This window comes from Leucoraja erinacea, chromosome 6 (genome assembly GCF_028641065.1).
Source record: "Leucoraja erinacea ecotype New England chromosome 6, Leri_hhj_1, whole genome shotgun sequence".
NCBI classification, from domain to species: Eukaryota; Metazoa; Chordata; class Chondrichthyes; order Rajiformes; family Rajidae; genus Leucoraja; species Leucoraja erinaceus.
Genome location: NC_073382.1, coordinates 54,902,784 through 54,923,757, shown reverse-complemented (window position 1 = coordinate 54,923,757; position 20,974 = coordinate 54,902,784). Strand labels below are relative to the sequence as shown.

The 20,974-nt window shown below is 40.0% G+C and overlaps 1 protein-coding gene across 1 annotated transcript in view; it reads left to right on the top strand.

The window, feature by feature from the left end:
• The window catches only part of ranbp2 (RAN binding protein 2), a 68,540-nt gene extending 47,566 nt beyond the window's left edge, over positions 1–20,974 (top strand). The window contains exons 21-32 of the mRNA XM_055637091.1: positions 3,523–3,663; positions 5,293–5,376; positions 5,455–5,526; positions 5,606–5,698; positions 5,778–5,849; positions 7,380–7,582; positions 8,017–8,227; positions 15,382–15,462; positions 16,359–16,501; positions 18,433–18,706; positions 18,948–19,282; positions 19,885–20,974. Coding sequence (XP_055493066.1) covers positions 3,523–3,663; positions 5,293–5,376; positions 5,455–5,526; positions 5,606–5,698; positions 5,778–5,849; positions 7,380–7,582; positions 8,017–8,227; positions 15,382–15,462; positions 16,359–16,501; positions 18,433–18,706; positions 18,948–19,282; positions 19,885–20,193 — 2,018 coding nt within the window. The 3' untranslated portion in view covers positions 20,194–20,974. The remainder of the gene's footprint in view (positions 1–3,522; positions 3,664–5,292; positions 5,377–5,454; positions 5,527–5,605; positions 5,699–5,777; positions 5,850–7,379; positions 7,583–8,016; positions 8,228–15,381; positions 15,463–16,358; positions 16,502–18,432; positions 18,707–18,947; positions 19,283–19,884) is intronic.

The window sequence follows — 20,974 nt, the reverse complement described above, 5'->3', positions numbered from 1 at the left end:
TAGTGCCAGAGCCCTTGACTGCGTCTCATTTATTTCCTACACCTCTCTCTCTCTCTCTCTCTCTCTCTCGCTCTCGCTCACAGGGTAAGAACATCCACCAGTCTCTGTTGGTCCTCACTTCCCTCCCCATCAGAACTCTTCCTTTTATGACACTTTCCCATACATCTGTCAGAGACATAACACCTATTTCCTTCGCTCTATAGATGCTGCCTCACCCACTGAGGTTCTCCAGCATTTTTGTCTACCTTCAATTTTCCAGCATCTGCAGTTCCTTCTTAAACCTCTTGTTTCATCCCTTTAAGTACCATCCTGGGTTCATTCTTTGTAAACTTCTTGTACATTCTTTGCAGGTGAAGCAGTAATTCACTTGCACTTCCAATTTAATGCAGAGCATTTGATGTTCATGTTGTGGTCTTCTTGACGTTGAAGAGACCAAATTTAGATTGAGTATTTGAACAGCGCCTGATTTCTGTGCTCTGCGTAACCCTGGCTTTTCGGACCCTGCTTTAATTCTCCATCCCACTCTAATCACTCTGTCTCTAATCTACAACCTGTTATGAGGCCCAATGCAGCATTCAGCCCAGGCATGTTACAGCCTCCAAACTTTCTCCACCTTCAGTTTCCTTGCTCATCTGTACTGGTTATTTTTGCCAGTTATTCATCTGCTATTTTCTTTTTTTGTCCCACAGCCCTGAAATTTGCAAGTTATTCCAGTCTTAAAGCAGAGTTGACCTCAATTTAAAAAAAAATCTGTTTGATCTCAATTGTCCCGTTTTAAGTATAACGTTGCAATTGTGAATTGGAATCTCTTGTATTCACATGAAGTAAGTTAGTAAGTTTATTGGCCAAGTATTCACATACAAGGAATTTGCCTTGGTGCTCCGCTCACAAGTAACAACATGACATACAGTGACAGTTACGAATGACTCAGAAAACACTAAACATTAATAATAATAAAACATTAATGATAAAACACCATTGATCAAGCATGTGAACCAACAAAATACCAGATCAAAGGGAGGCTACATATTTTTGGCTGTTGAGTAGAGCAACTACTCATGGATAAAAACAGTTTTTATGTCTGGCTATGGCAGCTTTGACAGTCTGGAGTTGCCTTCCGGAGGGAAGTGATTCAAAGAGTTTGTAGCCAGGGTGAGGGGGGGTCAGAGATGATCTTGCCCGCTCGCTTCCTGGCCCTTGCAGTGTACAGTTCATCAATGGAGGGAAGGTTGCAGCCAATAATCTTCTCTGCTGATCGGATGATTCGCTACAGCCTCCAGGTGTCCTGCTTGGTGGCTGAGCCAAACCAGACCATGATGGAGAAGATGAGAACAGACTCTACGATGGCCATGTAGAATTGGACCATCATTGCCTGTGGCAGATTGCGCTTCCTCAGCTGCCGAAGAACATAGACTATCTTGTTAATATTTCTATCGATTTCCGATTTAGCATTCAATTGGCTTGTAGTTTGGGGATACTATGAGTAGAGGGAAGTTTAACATAACTAACTTGACTGTGATTTTACGAATGTATCCCCTTGTTCTAGATGCTTATTGGCCTTTAAAAAATTTGGCTGCTCTGGAAATTTATTTCAGAGATGTGAGATCACTAAAATAGGGTGAATGCACAGTTTTTTTCCCTCCCAGAGTTAAGGAATCAAACGCTAGAAGACAGAAGAAACACTGGAAGAGAAGATTTAATAGGAATCTGATGGGCAACTTTTTCGTACAGGTGGTGCTACGTATATGGAATGAGCTGCCAGAGGAAGTAGTTGGGGCAGGTTCAATAAAAACATTTTAAAATGCGTTGGATCAAACATGGTCAAATGGGTATCGTGGTCAGCATGGTTGAGTTGGGCCAGTGGGCCTGTTTTTATGCTGTCTGACGAACAAGAAAGAACTGTTACTAAAAGTGTAGAGAGAAAAAACACAAGTTCTGCCATTTGTGGTAATGAGTGTAATTACGAATGTTAGACTTTTGCATTGGATAATATGGGAACTTGTTCATATGTACAGACGTCCATAAATTGGGCAATCGTAACCTGAGACCACCTTACATTTTATTTTGAGGTAGTGTTGCCCTTGTTTTGGAGAGATGGAGTACCAAACCCCATTCAGCTGAACCTGGGTTTTATGCTCAAGACTCTGGTGTGAGGTTGAAAGTTCCAGCAGAATTCTGTCTTGGAGTCTGATGCCATGCCTAACATAATATGCGACAGCTGTTTCTTAGTTGCACTTCCACTGAAACATTGCTCTTCTGTCCCTTTATATTTCTTAAACTTTCTTAAATTTGAACTTTATATACATTTGTATCAGGCAGTACTGATTGTAAAAGCATGTCTAATGGAAATGTTGCTTGATCAATTACTATTAAAACACAAAGTATGTGCTATAGCACCAGGATAAGCGCTCAACCAAGAAAACTAAGCCCAAAGCCGAAGTAGTATCTAAACTGCTTGTACAAACTTATACTATAGGACAATAACTAACTCCATATGCAATAATAAGCGATCTACATGTTAACAAGCACATAAAACCGGTTGTGTAGGTGCCAGTACATTATTTCGGGTTATCATAGAAACATAGAAAATAGGTGCAGGAGTAGACTATTTGGCCCTTCGAGCCTGCACCACCATTCAATATGATCATGGCTGATCATCCAACTCGGTATCCTGTACCTGCCTTCTCTCCATACCCCCTGATCCCTTTAGCCACAAAGGCCACATCTAGCTCCCTCTTAAATATAGCAAGTGTGCCTTCACTGGTATTTCGTTGAGTTAGGCTGACGACACTTCTGGGGGGTTCAACAGTTAATTCTGGCGTCCCAGAACCACCCACCCCCTTCAATACCTGCTCTCACCACCTATGCTGCCAGTATCTAGTAACTAAAGGAAACAACAGACGGTCAATTCACAATCTAAACATTCGCATCCTGTCATGCACTTATCCTAACCCATTATTAAATAATCATTAGGCTACAAATATCTACCTCGTATACAAAACCGGGATACACTTACATGGAATACACTTCCAAAGGAACACACACATCGCACATTTCCTTTCTGCCCCCAACTGATGCTGTTTCTTCTCTACTAAATCCACCTACTGCCTCGTCTAACATCTGGTTTACGGCCTGACGCAAACGCTGTCCACAAATTCCTAGCTCTCCAAATAGGGACATGGTAGATCGCGCGATGAAACCTCTGCAACCCACCTCTACCAGACATACTCTTGCTTTCCAACTTCGCTGCGCAACCTCTGCTGCCAAATCTACATATCTAAGCTTTTTCCTTTCATAAGCCTCATCTGCTAAATTATCTTCCTGTATATTCTTCTATTCGACAATTATCATACTACATGTTGGTTATTGTCAGTTTGTTACCAATGTATATTGAGATAATTATTAACTAACATGTATTGCTGTGCATCTGCTGTTATTGTAGATGTGAGTGGTGTATCATAATTATTTAGATTGTGTCCTCTTACAGATTTTGTTTACTAATGCAATTAATTCTTCCTTTAGTTGAAGATGAAGAAGTACAAATTGTTTTTGTATTAACACCTACACCTGAACAAGAAATTCTTGCGAAAGAACTGAAGCTTCCTCCAATGTTTTTTTGCTACAAGAACAAACCTGGCTATGTTAGTGATGATGATGAAGATGGTGAGACCTGCACACTTTTCTGTCCATTGTGGTGATGGAGTTCTATTTGTTTGTATATATATGTTGAGGAAAGCTGTCATTCGTAATTATGAAAGACTATACAGAAATTGCCTAATCTACCTTTGTCTCATAAATTTGCTGGATATCTAGTTCAAAACTAAATACTCAAAATTTGCTTAATATCTTTTTCTTTCATTTGCATCCTCCCATGTTGATCTCACTTTTAATCATCTTTTCATTTATTCTTTTCTTTCATACTTGCCTCTTCCTTCCCAATACTTTCTGGCCTATATCAATTTTGAGTAGTGTTATCTAAACTGAACACTTTCATTCTTGGTTCTAAATCTGTCCGATTCAGATTCAGATTCAATTTTAATTGTCATTGTCAGTGTACAGTACAGAGACAACGAAATGCATTTAGCATCTCCATTGAAGAGCGACATAGCAAACGATTTGAATAAATAATAATAAGTGTCCGGTGGGGGGGGGGGTGGTGATTGGCAGTCACCGAGGTACGTTGTTGAGTAGAGTGACAGCCGCCGGAAAGAAGCTGTTCCTCGACCTGCTGGTTCAGCAACGGAGAGACCTGTAGCGCCTCCCGGATGGTAGGAGGGTAAACAGTCCATGGTTGGGGTGAGAGCAGTCCTTGGCGATGCTGAGCGCCCTCCGCAGACAGCGCTTGCTTTGGACAGACTCAATGGAGGGGAGCAAGGAACCGGTGATGCGTTGGGCAATTTTCACCACCCTCTGCAATGCCTTCCGGTCGGAGACAGAGCAGTTGCCATACCATACTGTGATGCAGTTGGTAAGGATGCTCTCGATGGTGCAGCGGTAGAAGTTCACCAGGATCTGAGGAGACAGATGGACCTTCTTCAGTCTCCTCAGGAAGAAGAGACGCTGATGAGCCTTCTTGATCAGAGTAGAGGTATTGTGGGTCCAAGAGAGGTCATCGGAGATGTTGACTCCCAGGAACCTGAAGCTAGAAACACGTTCCACCTCCGTCCCGTTAATGTGGATGGGGGTGTGCGTGCCGCCTCTGGACTTCCTGAAGTCTACAATGAGCTCCTTGGTCTTCTTGGAGTTAAGGGCCAGGTTGTTGTCAGCGCACCATGCTGCTTCCCATGGCTTCTTCCCATGCCTATTTAATCTCCTTCCTGTCTATGTCCCCTTTCTCATGCTACAATTATTTGTTCTGCGATCGTTGGTTGCCTTTATTTGCTGCCAGCAATAAATATTGGAATTCTCTGCATAAATGGTCTCTGCCGTAGAAGTTCACCATTTGTTTCTTATTTCCTGTGTAGACCGTTGACATATTCAGTTTGCGTATAATTTGCTGTGCGGAAATGGATTGCTATATGTCTGAATTTGTGTATGGTAATGCTGAGCGCCGTCCAGCCAGCACAATTTCTGCCGCACCATGTGGATTAGATAAATTATGAAACTGCTTTAATGCATTTACTAATGACTATTGGTGTAATTGTATGATGTGGTTATTTACGGAAATCGGTTTAGATCAGATCGCATCAATTAAAAAAATGTTTTTAATCCAGCAGTTTTGTCTGGTATATTTGATAATTAGATTTCTTTTGGTCTTAAATTTCAATTAATGTTGAATTATTTATTTTTAAGATGAAGACTACGAAGCTGCAGTTAAAAAGCTAAATGGAAAACTGTATCCGGATAAGCCACAAAAGCAAAAAACATCTGTAGCAGGTACAGATAAAAAATGTTGCAAGGTATCTTGTAGATTAAAAGTACAGATTAAATAATGCTAGAATTCTCCAAACCTAGGTGAAACCTTGGAAGCTGGTGGAAAACTTGATCCAGATGAGCCAAAGGATCCAGAATGTGTGCCTGCAACAGGTAGAAACATTTCTTAATCCAAACACTCCTTTGGAAGTAAAATAACTTATCTAATTATGGTTTTTATACTTAATGTCAGCTGATAGTAGTCTTGATGGGAATCTGTACCCGGATCAACATGATGAATGGTTCCATCCAGGTGCATCTCAGCAACAAGTTTCCACTGAAACAGGTACAAATTTTGTAGAGAAAGATACTCTGTTATTTTGAGGATGGCAGAGGTTTAGCTCATAGCATTTTTTCTATTCAAGGCACATTCTTGGAAATTACTGATAGCAAGATACGGGCTGATGACCAGAAGGAGCAAAAGTCCTGTGCAATAGGTATGAAATATTCCTATAGTTTTGATTTGTCCACTTGGGTTCCTGATACCAAATGTTTAGCATTTGTTGTCAGTATTGGCAATGAAAAGATATTGGAAGTTTAAATAACTAGCTAAAGGTTTGACATGGATGTTTCATTAATTCTTGATGTTTGCTTAAATTGATCAACTGATGGGTTTTGGAAATAGATTGTGAGATGATACAAAACAACTCATGATAATTCTGTCTAGTCTTAGAAACTCGTAGAGGCATGTGTAAATTTTCTGGCTCAAGTATCGAGTGTTCAAATTTAGGATCATCTTCGGATAGGAAGCAGAGTGAAATTGTTGCTGACGTATCTATATGCATGATGTATTGATACATGAAAGCTGTTGGCCACGGTACAGTATCATCAAGCATGTGGATTTATAGAACACAAATTAAGTCTGTGGATGGTATTGAGTTTGAACATGAAACTGGCATTGAAGATTGAGATCAATGTCAGCATTAAAGGCCTCTGCTCCGCCTGGATCGCTGGCAGAATCTGTATACCTCTAGTTAGAAGAAACCAGAATCTGTATACCTCTAGTGAGGCACAGTAGAATGATGGAGGCCCTATCGTGATCCAAGAGTAAGCATGGACAAAGTTGACGTGGACGGCTGGTTAAACTGAAAATAAAATAAAAATAATTGCTGAAAATGCTCAACAGGTTAGACAGCATCTGTGGGGAAAGAAAAACAGAGTAAAGCGAATCTGAAACCAAAAGGAGTACAAGTGAACCATTGCTTCACACTTCAATTCTATCTGCAGGAGTGACCTTGAAGGTTTAATTGTTTTTCACTTCTATATTCCACACCTAGCCCAACTCCTTTTTTGGCCTTCTACACTTGGTGATTCAATATTGAATTCAGCAATTCCAGATAAACACCATTTGTATCAGAACTGATTAGTTCCTATGTAAGTTTGTCAATCTGTAACAATTTGTCTTCCCAGATAACACTCATTTAGCTGGGATTCCAGTTATCTTTGATTTTGATGTTCAATGTCTTGCTTTTCACCATTCAAATGCTTTTTTTCACCTCTGCTCTCATTTATCTGTAACTATTTACACATCCTTCAGCCAGATCGTCACAATCAACCAGAGTGTACACACATTATTCTTCATTTAGATTCTCCTTTCCTCCACCCTAGTGCCCTCTCAATAATTTCCACAGTTTCAATTTTTCCTGTGCTGATGAAACGCCATCGAATTGAAATCTTAATTTTTCTTCCACAGCTGAGTATCTCTCGTGTCTATTATTTCAGATTTCCAGACTTTTAGACTGGTAATGTTGGCCTGTTTTGAATTAGATGTTGCAGATATGATGTTCAATTCTTTGCTTCCCAAGCTTTGGGCACAAAAAACTATATGTGTATAGTGTCGTGGAATAGAAGGAAACACACTGACAAATTAAGAATTTGGATCATTAAATGTTGTAATGCTGAATGATATTTTTTCTAAGATTAGGAGTAATTTTTCTTCATTTTGTGACCATCTGCTATTTTTGTAGGCTCCAGTGGGGATACTCTGGTCGAAGATGGTGATAAAGATTGTATCCTTGTGTGGGAGAAATTGCCAACTCCTGAAGAGAGGTCGAAAGCTGAAAAATTGTTGCTACCTTCGACCTTCTTTTGTGGTTTAAGTAGTGATACAGAAGGAGAGAAGGAAGATGACGACTTTGAGACTGAAATTAGAAAGATCAGGGAATTTCAGGTGAAATAAGTTTTGATTGTAATCCGTGAATAATTTCTGGTGTTGCATATATTGGTACTTCCATGGTTAAATAGCCCTATTAAAATATTGGCTCCTTATTTCACAAATTGCCTCGTATAAATGGATATCATTGTCAGCTAGCAAAAATGGGGCTATATATTTTCAACAAAGAACTTTTTTCATATTTGATATTTAATATTACTAGAATTCCATTTTCTAACCGAATGGTGTTAGTTTGGACACATTATTTAACGTTGTAATATTTGGTTTAAAACAGACTGCATGCCATTGTTTGCTTTAAAATATCCATGAATCTGTTAATCTAGTACTATATAGTGAAAGGGTTTAATTAGAGCAATAGAATGTTTAATTTGCATGCTAATAATTAATGCTTGTGGACCTTCCATAAAATAAATTGCTTTTTTTTTGTACAGAGAGGACAAGAAGGGCTGATCAGCAGCTCCACTGATGTCTTTGCCACAGCGCAGTTGAATGAACAGACAATGGTTACACCAGCTACTGGAGAAGCTGAACCAGATTCCACAACACATTTTGAACTAAAGGCAGAATTTCCAGCATCAGATGATGGCAGGCCCATTGATTTATCGAGTAAAAAAGCTATGGAACCTGATTCTACCACAGCAGGTACAAAAATGGAAAATTGGATGAATTAATATAGAATAGTAAGATTAAACGAGTACTTACCAGTATGAAGTTTGATCTGTATTTTATGAGGAGTTACGGTGAGGTATTACGTGAAGATCCCAGCCCCAGTGCGCATGTGCGGCATACTTCGAAGCAGCGGTGTGAAATCACAGGATAGACACAATATTTGAAGTAAGATAGTAAAGATCATGAGACATCAGTTTATTAGTTTGATCTATATAATGAGGGTGGGAGCGGCGGGCACGTAATACCTCACCGTAACTCCTCATAAAATACAGATCAAACTTCATACTGGTAAGTACTCGTTTAATCTTACTATTTTACTTCGGAGTCACGTGAGTGATTCCGTGAAGACTTCAAAGGTCTGTGATTTCAAACCGTGTAACAGTTTTTATTTCACTCACTGCCGAAGTTTTTGAGGGAGGAAGTGTTATCGTAATCAACCAGTGGATCTGCTTTCACAAGAAACAGAAAGGTATTTGTTAACAATAACAACATAAAGAGCTCCCCTGAGCTTAAATTAATATTGCAGTTTGTAATATTCTTTCTGCAATTAAATCAGGTTTATCAACGGTTTATAATAAAAAATGTTCTGAACGTCGTTCCCTTGACCATTCTGCCGTATTGAGAATGTGGTCAACCGGGATGTCCATTCGTTCAGCCGCTGATACCAATGCTGCCCTAGTGGAATGGGATTAAATGTATTATTATCTATTCCGGCAGCTTTCAGTACCTGTTTGAGCCACCTTGGAGTGGTTTGGCTCGTACCCCGTCTTGGGGTTACTGTGGTTGACCCATAGGCTTTCCTCTCCCTCTAAGATTGTGGGTTGTGTCTATATATAGTAGTAGATGGGTCACCACACTCAACCTGGACTCTGGTGGGTAGGCCCGGAATCCCACCAGTGAATTGGGCGTTCCTGGTCCATATAGCCATATAACGACTACAGCACGGAAAACACAGGCGATCTCGACCCTACTAGTTCGTGCCGAACTCATAATCTCGCCTAGTCCCATATACCTGCGAGTTAGATTTTACCAGACCTAGAATATGAACGTGATGCGTCTGGGGTAATCACCATGTTATCCAGTCTAGTTTTATGGAGTGACCGGACTCTGTGAGCGTGTACGAGAGCCATAAGCATGAGCGTTTTTAACATAGATTAAGCAAGCTGAGGGATCTGGCTGGTGCCATTCTCTGAGATATGTCAATATCACACCAATATCCCATACATGGGTATACCTGGGTTTTTGGGGCTTATTATTATAGTTGCCCTTCATAAGTTTACCTTCAGTGGATGGGATCCCATGCTCTGCTGTCATGCTGTTTTAGATAAGCAGATAAGGCGCTCCATGCTGTATTTACGGCACTGTAACTCACCTTTTAGTCATGGTGTAGATGTTCCAGGAACTCCAATACGTCAGTGGTTGAATAGTTCGGTATGTTGTCCCTGCGTCGTGGCAGTATTTTACCCATGTTAGCTTTTAGTGACTGTTCGCAGGGATGCCGACATGGTGGTCCCTTAGATAATCCCAGTCCCTGGTAAGGTCTATTCAAACCCTGCACCCAGGAGTTTGATGTTTCCCTGGCATGGGTGGCTTGTGCCTGATACTGGGTTGAGTCAGCAACCATGGTCCACCAGGGAAATCCATAGGTGACTCGCCCACCGTGTCGTGATGAACTGGGAACCATGGCTGTGTAGGCCGGTCGGGCACGTTCAATATCTCGGAGACCCCCATCTGTATTGCGAAGTGCCCGTCTGATGAGGCAGAAGGGAGGAAGGCAAAGCAGAAATTCCCCCTTCCAGCGTGTAGGCATCTATCGCTGCTGCCTCTAATCTGGTTCCTAAGTCACATACATAGGTTACTGGTGATTCCGTCTTGTGCAACCAAATTGATATCTGGCTTTCAAACTGCTTAATACCTTTAGCAGATATTTTGGGTTTGACATCTATTCAATGTAATCATAAATTTTACCCCGTGACATGGTGTCTCCCACTGTGTTCTAGCTTCCTAGGACATAGGCAGCTGATAGTTAAAATGTCTTTTGACACACCATTGCCAGATTTGTTTGACCAATTTGTTGCACAACAATGATTATTATGCTCCCCATATGGTTGATATAAGCCACCCACCATAGTATTATCAATCCGTAACCACATATGTACGTGCTGCATTTGAAATGCATATGCTTTTTAGCCCAATAGGCGATCACCAATCCCAAGTAGTTGATGCCCGGTATGTGTAGTAACGATGTTTGTGAATTGGTCCATCTGTTACCTGTGCTGGATATGGAGTTTAGTTGCTCCCCAGCCTAAAGTACTGGCATCGGTTTTTAATAACCAAGTTGGGATTGGTGATGATAATAGGGCTGAAAACTATGCCAAATATATGTCTGCCCACCACCTTAATTGTGATATAGCTTCAGTGGGTACATTCATGATTTGATTATAGTGACCCAAGTACCTTGGCAAAGTAACAGTCATATGGACGGAATTATTATTGAAGCCCAGATAATCCTTGGTAGTTAACGCTTCAATTCTGGTTTATCTGGGCGTGGGATAAACCTCAGAGCTTTAGGGAGCTGTTTCGTAGCTAGAACTGCTGCCACAGCTAAGTCCTTTGTTTCCCCTAATATGAGGATATCATCCAATATATGCCATGATTATGCTTGTTTTCTTAATATTTTCATGGCCGTTTTTTAATATTTATAATAGTTTAGGGCTGAGGTTAGACCATAGGGAATGCTCTATGCTCCCATGGTTGCCCTAACCGGGATATCCATTATCCAGGTAAAATTTTTTAGGTATCTATAATGATCCTAGTGTATGGGTATAAGATAGTTAGCATCTTCCATATCAATGCTCCCCATAGGTATCCTTGGGAGATCAGATGTCTGGCAGTGACAAAAACCCGTCTCCATCTTAAAGTGTATATACTCAACAGATTTATTTAGTGATATTAGATCAATGATGATGCTACATTCACCATCTTTTGTAGTTTTTGTGAATATATTCGATACAAATTCCAATGGTTCATGTTTACTCCCATGATCCGTTTAGTAATGAGCCTTTCTAGTTCAGCTTGACCTTCTCACTTCTCTTTTCTTAGAGGGAGAAAATGCCCTTTGGGCGCATTGCTGAACTGGCGGTAATATGCCCAATTTGAATTCGTTTTTATCCTCTAATACTGTTGAGTATATTTTAGTTATTTGTGACAGCATCCCATGCTTTATCAACAAGTGTAAATGCCCCCCCCCCCCCCCCCCCCCGCAGTTAGTAGAACACCCTTATTTAGTGTAAACTGGGAGGAACCAGACTACCTACCTCCATGTTTATTGTTTTTTCATGAAGGCCTAGTTTGCTGGTATGCTGGTGCTGTCGGTGGGGCGGCGCATTTTCCCACGGCTCCGCTCTGGGCCCCTGTCTAAAAAAGAACTTTGGGGGTAATGTGAAGCGGTCGCCAGGCTTTCACCAGTCCTTGTTTGATATTGCTGGTGGATGCCGAGGGGTGCTGCCAGCTGGGTGTTGGATGCGATGTCCTGCTCGTTCCATGGCCTGCCCTCATGAGGCGCACAGGTTTAGCTGCCTCTCTTCCCGCAGCAGCGGTTTGCATAGCCCCGTATATTTGGGGTTGCGGGCAGGTCTATATGCACCATTGTTCAGTCGAGTATCCCAAATTTGGGAACATCTTAGGCGTCAGCACCCTGGTAGTGCAACGGGATAGTCTCATCCTGGGAGAACCACCTTGGTGATCATGGCGTCTCGCCTGCCAGGTGAGTATGATCCGTGGAAAAAACGAGCAAAGGGGGTAACATCTTGACCCTTCTGTTAGGAGCTTCAGAATTCGCTGCTTGTCTGCGAGTCTGCTGACCCAGCTGCCTGCGGATTTGCCTCTAGAAAGGCCTGCTCCTGCAGGGCTTTGTTGGGAAGATGGTCGCGTGGAGGAGCCATGTAGTGGCCCACGACACCCAGTAGCTCTTCCTGATCCTGCTCCCCTGGCATACTGCTGTTCTCGTCCGCCTGCCCAGCGTTTAAGCCAGCCCAGCCCTGGCCTCCTTAGCTAGCCTCAAAAGAGGGAGCAAAAGGGTGTGCTATAAATTGGAGGAGGCATAGCTCAAACTCCGCTGTTGCATCAATCCCTCGTCAAGGGAGATGGCTAGTGCAATAGCACTGGGGTAGGAGTGTCAGCTCCCTTGGCATTCAGCCAGTGCCCCTTTTTTCCTGGAGGTGAACTCCATGACCTCCTCTGGCTTGGGGAGACAGACATACTTATTTTTGCTGTCTCCAACCTGTTCCAGTTTTGGAGGAAGTTGGCTCCTGTAGAACCTGTTAAATTGGGAAGATTTTTGTCTTACCTGTATGTAGAGGCTGCCTGCCGTTTTTCAGGCGGCATTGTAGCGGTTCCCGGGCGGCGATTCTCCTTGTCAGGAGTCTGCAGGGCTGCCGGTCGGGTTTTTAAACTTCCCGCCGGTCTGCTGCTGTTCACCAAACAGCTGTTCAGCGGACCGGCATCAGCGCAGCACCCTGCAGCGGTCCGCAGCGTTTGCGGTCCGGGTAGCGCCTTTCCCCCTCCACTGTCGGCTCCTTCGCTGGAGTCGAAACGGGGGCCGCTGCCTCTCTACTTTGCTCCCCCTGGAGCAAAAACCACAAGGCCCGATTAAGGTAAGTACTTACCTCACGTTCCTTGGATGCGGGAGCTGCCGACTCCCGCTGGCCGCGTTCTGCACAGCTGTGCGATTATGCCGCACATGCGCACTGGGGCTGGGATCTTCACGGAATCACTCACGTGACTCCGAAGTAAAATTATTCTCTTTGTTTGAATGTGATAGAATTTTAGTGCACTTCCAGAAAGCATTAGAGGAGCAGTAAATGAGTACTTGAATTTGTGCTTGAATTTGTGGGGAACCATCAGTATGCGTATTGTGGATTGGAATAATTAGGTCTATAGACATAGTATTAGAATGGACAAATAATTGATGCATGTTAGTGACAATTTTAAAGGGAGGTAACAAAGTGATTGACAAGTTTTTATTCAGCACTTCAAGGTTACCATTATTTTGAACTTGTGTTATAAAAATATCTGCTCTATAGTTAAATATTGGGGAGCACGATGTTTTTGAATATTAACTAACATTTTAATAGCAGAAGGAACTAACTGCTGTTTCTTGGCTTGGACGTTTTTGAGATTAGCATTTGTTGATTTTTAAGGGCATGATCTGAGAATGCATATTGTGCATTCTCTCGTGCCATAGCCGCTCTGCTTTTATCTGAGAAGCACAACTCAGAGGGGATCCATGGTACCATCTCCACTGTTAGAAGTCAATTAAAATATGCTTGTGGGGGGTTGCATGTATCAATCCCCCACAATCAATCAATGTAAGCATGCAGGTACAGCAAGCAGTGAAAAAAGCGAATGGCATGTTGTATGCCATCTGGGAAGAGGTACAGGAGCATTAGCTGCAAAAGCAGCAGGATGCTCCTCAGCTTCTTCCCGCAGGCTATAAGACTGCTAAATGGACTTTGCCCCCTGCCAAAGTATCGCGCACCAACCTGCACACTGCACACTGCAGCAGAGCCACTGTCGTGCCGCTGCCGATCGGAACGCCTGTTGATGTTTAGTAGAGTGTTAATTTGTTCATGATATATGTATTTTTATTTCTATTTATTTTTAATGCACACTGAATGGACACTGGTTGATCAACGTTTTTTTGTTTCCTCTGGGTATGTGAATACTCAGGAAATGACAATAAAGATATACAATACAATACAATGTTGGCCTTTATAACAAGAGGAGTTGAGTATAGGAGCAAAGAGGTAATTCTGCAGTTCTATAGGGCCCTAATGAGACCACACCTGGAGTATTGTGTGCAGTTTTGGTCCCCTAAGGACTAAAGGAGGAAGGACATTCTTGCTATTGAGGGAGTGCAGCGTAGGTTTACACGGGATGGCGGGACTGTCATATGCCGAGCGAATGGAGCAGCTGGGCTTGCATACTCTGGAGTTTAGAGGGATGAGAGGATATCTTATTGAAACGTATAAGATTATTAAGGGTTTGGACATGCTAGAGGCAGGAAACATGTACCCGATGTTGGTGGAGTCCAGAACCAGGGGCCACAGTTTAAGAATAATGGGTAAGCCATTTAGAACGGAGACGAGAAAACACTTTTTCTCAGAGTTGTGAGTGTGAAATTCTCTGTCTCAGAGGGCAGTCGAGGTCGGTTTTTTGGATACTTTCAAGAGAGAGCTAGGTAGGGCTCTTAAAGATAGCGGAGTCAGGGGATATGGGGAGAAGGCAGGAACGGGGTATGGATTGGGGATGATCAGCCATGATCACTGAATAGCGGTGCTGGCTCGAAGGGCCGAATGGCCTACTCCTGCACCTATTTTCTATCCCACCCAAAGTAGCATGGAAACGAGCCAATTTGAAATGTCATTGAAGGAACAGAAAATTCTGGCATTTATTTTCCCATTGACACATTTCCTCTATTTCACTAGATCATTAAGAAGAATGATTCTAAAGAACAGCTAGATAGGCTGATTGTAAAGAGCGGCTAGATAGGCTGGCACTCTTTTCCCTGGAGTACAGAGACTGAGAGGTGACCTGATAGAGGTGTACAAAATCATGAGAGGCACAGATAAAGTAAATGGGTGATTTTTTTTTCTCCTAGGGTAGAAAGGTCTAGAACTAGAGGCATAGATTTAAAGTGGGAAAAAATAATTCAAGAGACTTGAGCAGCAACTTGTTCACACAGCTTGGTGCATTCATGGAATGAACCTCCACTGAAAGTGGTTGAGACAGGTACAATAGTGATGTTTAATATACATTTGAACAGTTAAATGGATAGGAATGGCTTAGAGGGATATGGAGCAAATGCAGGCATATTAGACTAGCCCAGTTGTGAAATCTGGTCGATATATTACTGTGTTGTATGATTCTAACTGTATGCATTGAATTAAATTGTGCAATTTAGCTGTTTAAAATGACAGTAAAATACAATGCCAATTTCAAACTGTAAAATTACTGGATGCTGTTTAGTGACGTCCCAGTCAATATTTAGTGATCAGTTATGTTTTTCGGTTGCAACTATTTTCTAATGAATTTTGTTCTTGAAATATTTTATTTTTATTTTACAGAGAACGGCTTATTTAACTCGATAGGATTTTCTTTTGCAGATTTGGCTGCAAATAATAACGCATACACATTTACACAAAAAGGTAATTTCTGAATACTTTAAGAATTTGTCTGAAAACAGCTGTCATTTGGAACAATAACAGCAGTCATTAAGGAAGCAAAGTAAAATAGTGGTTTATTAAATGAAAAACTAAGCATTTCCATGCCTTTTTTTATAAAGCCAGTTGATCGGATTGTGCTGCTGCCTATCTAGCTGGTCTAACCTTTAAAAGAAACCCGGATTATTGGCACTTCTCATTTTTTTAGAAATTAAATCTACTATTTCATGCCAATAAATTGTTCCACTCTTCAATCCTTTTGTTTCACACCTTCTGTCATTTCATCTCTTTGTCCAACTATCTGTCTATCAAAAACCCCCCTCATCTGTACCAACCTACTATGCTATATAATGGTTACTATCAAGTGGTCTACGGTGTATAGATACTGTAAAAGTTTGTAATGTTTAGTTAAAGATAAATGTCCAGTAAAGTCTGATTAATGATCGTTTAAAGGTCTCCAATGAGGTAGATTGGAGGTTAGGACCACTCTCTAGTTGTGAGAGGATGGTTCAGTTGCCTGATACCAGCTGGGAAGAAATTATCCCTGAAACTGAGCTGTAGTCTCTGAATAGACTGTTCCAGCTTTCCATGCCCCACCACACCACCACCACCAGCACCACCATCAATCTGAAGAAGGGCGCTGACCCAAAATGTCACCTGAAAATGTTTTCCAGAGATGCTGCCTCACCCGCTGAGTTACTTCAGCACATTGTGTCGTTTATTTTCTCGCTCAATTAATTGCTAATCTACTTTCAGTGCCAGTGCAGGTGTATTTAACTTGTCTTTGTGGTATGTTCATGAATGTGCAAAGAAGAAGAATTAAATTTTATATATTTTATTGTGTTATGCCCTTGATAATGCATCTTTTTTTCTCGTGAAAGAAACCAATTTTGTGTGGGAAAATGCAGGCATTCCTGTTTTTAAATCAGCGGTGACTCGAATTCCAGGTGATAATGAAGATGATGGTACTGATGTAGTATCTAGTGAAGAGATCCACTTTGAACCAATAGTTTCTTTACCAGAGGTAAACTGTAAATATGCATTATTTTAGGCAGTGTTTGTAGCATTATTCAAGAACAAATACATTATTGTAATTATGTCAGCATGGGTTTGTGAAAGCGTTTAGCATTTGAAGTAACATTGATTAATCGTAATCCATTTTCCAACATTGGTAAATTATTCAGTGGTCATATTTCCATACGTTTTTTTCTTCTATGAAATTATTTAAAAAGTTGCAGCTGGCTGCACTGAGATATTTGATATCTATTTGGATAGAGTGCTGTAATTAAAGATTATCATGCTGTGTCCTTCTTCATTGGTGTGTGTGTTTTCAAAGTAAAACAAGCAGATGCTCTAGCACATGGCTTATCAGTTGAGTTTTTTCTTCCGTGCCCTGTGCTTCGGGCAATCAACTATAATCTTGGAGAAAAGATTAGATTGGAACATGCTAGGATATTGAATTTGGCCTGCACACAGAATTCCACTATTAAAAACTACAGTGCTATTATTTATTAATGATGGATTGAGTTATCATGGAATTTCATTAAAGATGTTGTACAGATTTGTCATTTGGCGAAATCAGCAATTTTCTTGTTACTTGTGGGTTTGTTTTAGATGTGCTTATTCTGATATTGATTTGTCAACTTAGTAATTTGCATTGAGATCATTACATACAAAATAAGTGAGATGAGGTTGGGGAAATGGAAGTGGTGACGGCAAAATTTAACAGGATGGATCAAAATGAGTAAAGGGACAATGAATGCAAATGATTTTGCCCCACCTAGTGGATAGAATGACATATCTAAATTGTGTCAATTACACCGATTAAATGTGGGAAATAATACCTGTAACCTCTGGTTTTAATTTTGCATCGGGCATATTTGGATGCAGATGACCCCTGCATTATGACCATTCAAGTAATGGAAATTCACCATTGCAGAATTGATAATCATTACCCAAAAATATGAGATCTGCAATAAAATTTACTCATGAAATTTATGTGTGGAAGGCAAGTTAAATATAAATATTTTTTTAATTTCCTCAAGCATCTGAAGCTAAGGAGAGACCTGACAGAAGCATATCAAATTATAGGCGACACAGTTGAGCTGTTTCATGATGGAAATATCAAAGACTAGGTTGCTGTTTTAACATGATAGGCAATGTTGAAAGGAGATGTGCCGGACAAGTTTTATTACACGCTGCCGGGGTTGGTGGAGGCAGATATGATATGGAGTGCTTTGGATAGGGATATAGATATCGTGGGATATGGATCACATGCAGATAGAAGAATTTAGATAAACTTGGCATCACGTTCTGTACAGACATTGTAGGCCAGGAGGCCTGATTTTGTGCTGTACTGTTCTAAGTTATTAAAACATTGAGCTGAAGCAACATAATTAACTAATTTGCTTTCCCCTTGCTTGCTAATTTAAAGCCCTGAAATCTTCAATGAAATTGGTGGAGTCGGGCAACAGAGCAAACTGACAGATTCAGCATCTGTGTGTTTGGAAACTTGCTCATTATGCAACACATGTCACCTGTTAATCTTCATAGCAATTACACATGTTTTGGATCACTAAATTATCGTCAAGCAATGATCCATCACCCCTCTTTGCTTTTGACAATTCTTTTCCTTTGAGTAAATTAAGAGATCATGATTAGGCATGTACCACCTGCTTAGTTCCTGTTCCCAAATTCTAAAGTTATTTAACTGGTCATAAGACCTGCATTTTCTAGTCAATACAACCAATATCCAATGTGTTCATCTGCTGAGTCATCTGTTTGTGCAATGTTCTTAAAGGAGCATTTTTAACTACTATCTTTCAGCTACAAATAAATGCCACAAATTTAACTGCAATTATAATTATGGTTGTCTAATTGATTTTAAATATAAATGATTGCTATTAAATATCCATATTGTGAAAATATGAATAACAAATGTTTTTGTAATGATAGGTTGAAACAAAATCTGGCGAAGAAGATGAGGAAATTATATTTAAGGAAAGATGTAAGTTGTACCGATGGGACAGAGATGCTTCACAGTGGAAAGAACGAGGGGTTGGAGATCTTAAAATTCTCTCTAACTCCCAAAAGCAATGTTACCGTATTCTTATGAGGAGAGAACAGGTTTTGAAGGTCTGTGCAAATCATGTTATCACTGATGAAATGGAGCTCAAATTAATGAATACTTCAAGTAATTCTTATGTCTGGACTGCAGCAGATTACACTGGTAAGTTTTTCTCCTGCATTAATCAAACAGTGTGAATTATTTTTTTTAATTGTGCTATTGGTTATGATTACTTTCTATGGGCGCTTCAGTAACAAACTTTATGGAATTCGCTACAGTTTAAATATTTCAAATCTCTGGGAAAACCCATTTTTTAGCATTAAATGATTTACTTAATTATCTTTACTTTAATAATATAAATTACCTCTTAAGGAAAGTAATATACCCTTTTACAATTTTTCAGATGGCGAAGCAAAAATTGAACAACTTGCTGTCCGATTCAAAACCCCAGAGTTGGCTGCTGTTTTCAAAAATAAATTTGAAGAATGTCAAAAAGCACTTTCACAGCTCCAGAAATCTGAAGAATGCCAGGTTATGTCCCAATCAGATGTCAACAATCCTGCCGTTTATTTTGATGTATCTGCTGGTGAGGTGATGTTGGGAAGGATTACCATGGAACTGCTAGCAAATAAAGTTCCACGAACAACTGAAAATTTCAGAGCCCTTTGCACTGCGGAGAAGGGTTTTGGATTTAAAAAATCGATATTTCACAGGGTTATTCCAGGATTTGTATGCCAGGTATATATTAAACGTTACCTCTTAGTTTTGGGAGCTTGTTTTGTTTTTGTCCAAATCTAGATTATTTGAAACAATTTCTAACTTTAAATGGCCCCATCAATGTTTTCTACTTCCTACTGCCACCTGTTCCAAGTTATTTACCATGCACCAATTTTGCTTAATTGAGTGAATAACTAGTATTCAAATATACTTTAAAATAAATATTAGAGGTGTACTGGAGTTCTATTTGTGTATTGTAACCAGTTATTGATGATCTTGTGCTCAAACTATATAGGTTGAAAGATTTCAAAAGAATTTAAACTAGAAGAGCCAGAATGTTCCAAATCTAAGGCACTGATTTCCTCCTCGGGATAATTTCTCCAGCTAAATTGCAAATGTTCTTTCTGGTTCCTAATTTTTTATCTTATTTTCTAAATTATTTGCGCCTTAAATATTGCAAGGGGGTGGACTTTAACTTCTTATCAGCAGAAGGCAATGTAAAAATGAACGATGAATAGATATGCAGCAATTGAGAGGAAATGTTAACAGCATGAGGTTTCAAACTTCAGATGGAATGTAGCTTTGCAACGTTTGTTTTCTAATCGAATTGCATTCTGTTTCAGGGTGGTGATATCACAAATTCTGATGGAACTGGTGGAAAATCTATTTATGGTGGTAAATTTGAAGATGAAAACTTTATTTTACGACACACCTGTCCTGGTTTGTTGTCAATGGCAAATAGTGGCCCAGACACCAATTCCTCGCAGTTCTTCATCACACTGAAAGAAGTTCCACATTTAGATATGAAACATGTAGTTTTTGGCTATGTAAAAGAAGGCATGGATGTTGTGAAACTAATTGAAACGTTTGGTTCAAAAGATGGCCATACAAGTGACACCATTATGATTACTGATTGTGGACAAATATCTTAAACAGAATACCTGGTTTTCCTCTGTGCTTATGCACACTTGTGTATAAGTCTAACGTTAAGGATTCAGAATGGTGTAATGCTGGATATTGCCATGGTGTAAAATGTACTGGTCTAAACTTTGGATGTCAATTTTTTTGTTGGATATTGCATGTTTCAGAATAAACATTTTGACAAACATTAACAAGCAGTGGCATCTATCTTAAGCGTACACATCATGGTTTTATAACGCTTGCAGTTTTAGTCAAACTGTAAAAGGAGCAGTGCTTTTAAACCTGGCAACTGGCATGGAAAGAATATTGTCATATTTACCACTTTTTTGAGAATATAATATTTGAGAATTATTGAGATGCAACTTGGTAAATGCATTCCAGTTCTAAAAGTGAATATTGGAGACAAAATTATGAGATGTTTGCCTTGATTTTGCATATTTGGTGCTGTTAAAATTTAGTGCAGCATTACATTTATTTTTCAATTCTAATCCTTGAATTTTCTGATTCACTGTTTTGATGTCAAGAATTAAGTTAAGCTGTCAACATTGCAAATACTGATTTAATTGTAAAATGTAAACTCTAACAGATTCTCTAGTATTTGCTAATGTTTGTGATTGGCTCTGTAATTTTAAATTGGTAAATTTAAATTGTTAAATCCATAAGTTTATACATATTTATAATAAAGGAATAATTCTGTATCAACTATAAGCAGTTTCTTCTTTTAGGTTCAAATTCATGCAAACTTTAAGTGTGGGGATATACAAACTTACATTAAATTTTACACTTTCTAAA